The following is a 2,830-nucleotide window of genomic DNA, read 5'->3' on the forward strand; positions in this document are numbered from 1 at the left end:
ACTTTCACTTCTTGCTGAAAAGTATCAATCCAACGCCATTTTAGTTTCACTTTTCCTCATTCCTCCACACGTACGGGGAGAAACTTGTTATAGAAGTTAAAGTAAAGTCCAAAATAAAAAGCAAGCTTCCAAAGTTGGTTCGTCTGCTTACAAGTAAACTCACAATTAACTTCAAGTTGCAGCGGTGGTGGCGGCTTCTAGCTTCGCCGAAGCGAAGGCGTCCTGGATCGCGGAGAATCCTTGGGGCTCCGGAGGAGTTCTCGCCTACATCGTCCATATAGGACGACTCGGGAACTCAACTCCTACCCCGGGCAGCTCACCTATCCCCTTATGCCCAGGGGAAAGGTATCAAGCTGTTTGACAGCTGATGCTGGCTGTCAAACCGGCTTTTACGCAAAACAGGCGGGAGGCAGCAAACAGCTGCGACCGACGAAATCGCCTGCCACCGGAAGTCTCTCTCACCAGAAGACAAACTGTTGAGGTGGCTCCCTATTCACCTTTTCAGCTTATGGTGGATAACATGATTCCAAAGACAGCAGCAAAGTTTCCTTTCCCTTCTTATCCTTTTCTAGGGATATCTAAGAGTTGAAAATAAGTACAATTCCGCTTCATTTTGGAACAATTTTTTATCATAGGTAGAGAAAATTGTGGTTATTATGAATTTCACTTTACCAACACAGACATTTTTGAATGCCAAGCTCAGACACTGCACCAGTGCGATCTTAGCACATCAGTGGAACCAGAAGGCTGGCTGGCTGTCTCTGGGTGATATTCATAATTGTTATTCCTAAGCCCTCAATAAAAAGGATGGTGAAAATGAGCAGATGAGCTGAACTAAAATAAAAAAACCCTAAGGGATTATGGGAGGGGAGAGAAAAAATAGTGTACAAAAATGACTGAAGGGGCCTAGTATCTTGTGTTTATAGTCTTGCACATCTGTCTCTTACTAAGTAGCCTCAGCTGTTGTCTTTTCATTCCAGTAAAATTTAATCCACCATCAGCCAAGTCTATCAGCATTTCTAGATCGAAAGGTATCCTGACCTTGAAATGGCCTGGATCCAGCACTTGTCGCTCTACACTAAACCAAGTCAGGATAAGACAGTCCCACCATACAAACTGGACACTGGTAAGTTGTGTGTAAACATTCGAAACAATGGCCATGTTTGATGGTTTCCACCAAGCTTCTCTACCTAGGCAGGCAAGACTTGTTAGATAACTATTCATTGTCCAGCTTTGGATTCAACCACCTCTATTCAACCACACAGCTAGAGGGATTTAAATTATTTAAAAGAAACAGACTAAATAAAAGAGGAGGTGGAATTGCTCTCTATATAAGAAATAACTACATCTCTACAGAAATAGAGCATAACAATGATGAAAACTGTCTTGAATGCATTTGGGTCAATATAAAAAGGGGGGAAATGACATTGCTATAGGTGTATACTATAGGCCACCCAACCAAACAGAGGAATAGATGAACTTTTTGCTAATCAGTTAACTAAGGCAGGGCTTTTCAACTTTTTCACCCATTGTACCACTTTTAGGATATGGCAACATCTGAGTACCACCAGTTGCCTAGCAAGATGTCAAAAACTTGATGACCCAAAAAAAAAAAAAGGAAAAAAGTGATAAAGTACAGGTAGTCCTCGACTTACAACAGTTCGCTTAGTGACTGTTCGAAGTTACAGTGGCACTGAAAAAAGTGCCCCCCAAGCCACAGCCGAGCAAGACACTTGCCTGCCCGCCCTTCCTCCTGTCCGAGGTTTTCATTGTTGTGAGCATTTCTGTTGAGGATTGGCAGCGGGGGTGGGGTGGGGGGTGTTTGGTTTTTATTCCCCCCCCCCCATCTGCTGGGTGGTTGCAGCAGGTTTTGGTCACTTCACATGACCCTGGGACACTGTGACCGTCATAAATATGAATCAGTTGCCAAGCATCTGAATGTAAATCACAAGACCCTGGAGATGCTGCAACATTCCAGCTGATCGGCAGAAGCACCAGAAAGCATCAGTGCTGCTTTCCAGCTGATTGGTGCTTCTTCAGGGCTCAGCAGAAGCACCAGGATCAGCGCCGAGCTACAGCTGGAGCCTGGCGTTGATCCTGGTGCTTCCACTGAGCCCTGATAGCCCTGCAGCTCCAGCCATCTCTCACTCAGGCTTGTGCGGTGCTGCCACTGGTTTCAGCTCATTCCCCTCCCCGCTACCACTTTTCTAGGATGGTCACGTACCACCTGCCAGGTGCCAATGTACCACAGGTGGTACCCGTACCACTGGTTGAAAAGCCCTGAACTAAGGTATGTAGGAAGCACATCACAATAGTAATGGGGGACTTTAATTACCCTGACATCAACTGGGAGACAAACTCTGCACCAAGTGGAAGATCAAACAGATTCCTAATAAATCTAGCAGACAACTTTGTCTCCCCAAAAGTAGAGAAGGGAACTACGGGATCAGCCATATTGGACTTAATTCTCACTAACAGAGATGAAATGATAGAAGGTGTTGAAGCCCCTGGAACCTTGGGGGGAGTGATCATGCAATATTGGAATTCAACATTATGCAAGCACAAGCAATAGAACATAGTCAAACTAGAGACTTCGATTTAAGAGAGCTAATTTAAGAGAGCTAATTTAAGAGAGCATAGGTGGCACCTTGCTCAATAGTAGTAACTGTGAGAGGGACCTCGGAGTCCTAGTGGACAATCACCTAAATATGAGCCAGCAGTGTGCTGCAGCTGCCAAAAAGGCCAACACAGTGCTAGGCTGCATTAACAGAGGGATAGAATCAAGATCACGTGAAGTGTTAATACCACTTTACAATGCCTTGGTAAGGCC

At 44.9% G+C, this 2,830-nt stretch overlaps 1 protein-coding gene across 1 annotated transcript in view; it reads left to right on the forward strand.

Annotated features, from left to right (window-relative positions):
- IL12RB1 (interleukin 12 receptor subunit beta 1) overlaps window positions 1–2,830 on the forward strand; it is a 28,406-nt gene that overhangs the window by 4,823 nt on the left and 20,753 nt on the right. The window contains exon 4 of the mRNA XM_029282975.1: window positions 981–1,139. Within this exon, the coding sequence (XP_029138808.1) occupies window positions 981–1,139 (159 nt within the window). The remainder of the gene's footprint in view (window positions 1–980; window positions 1,140–2,830) is intronic.

This window comes from Protobothrops mucrosquamatus, unplaced genomic scaffold (genome assembly GCF_001527695.2).
Source record: "Protobothrops mucrosquamatus isolate PMUCROS unplaced genomic scaffold, P.Mucros_1.0 scaffold6, whole genome shotgun sequence".
NCBI classification, from domain to species: Eukaryota; Metazoa; Chordata; class Lepidosauria; order Squamata; family Viperidae; genus Protobothrops; species Protobothrops mucrosquamatus.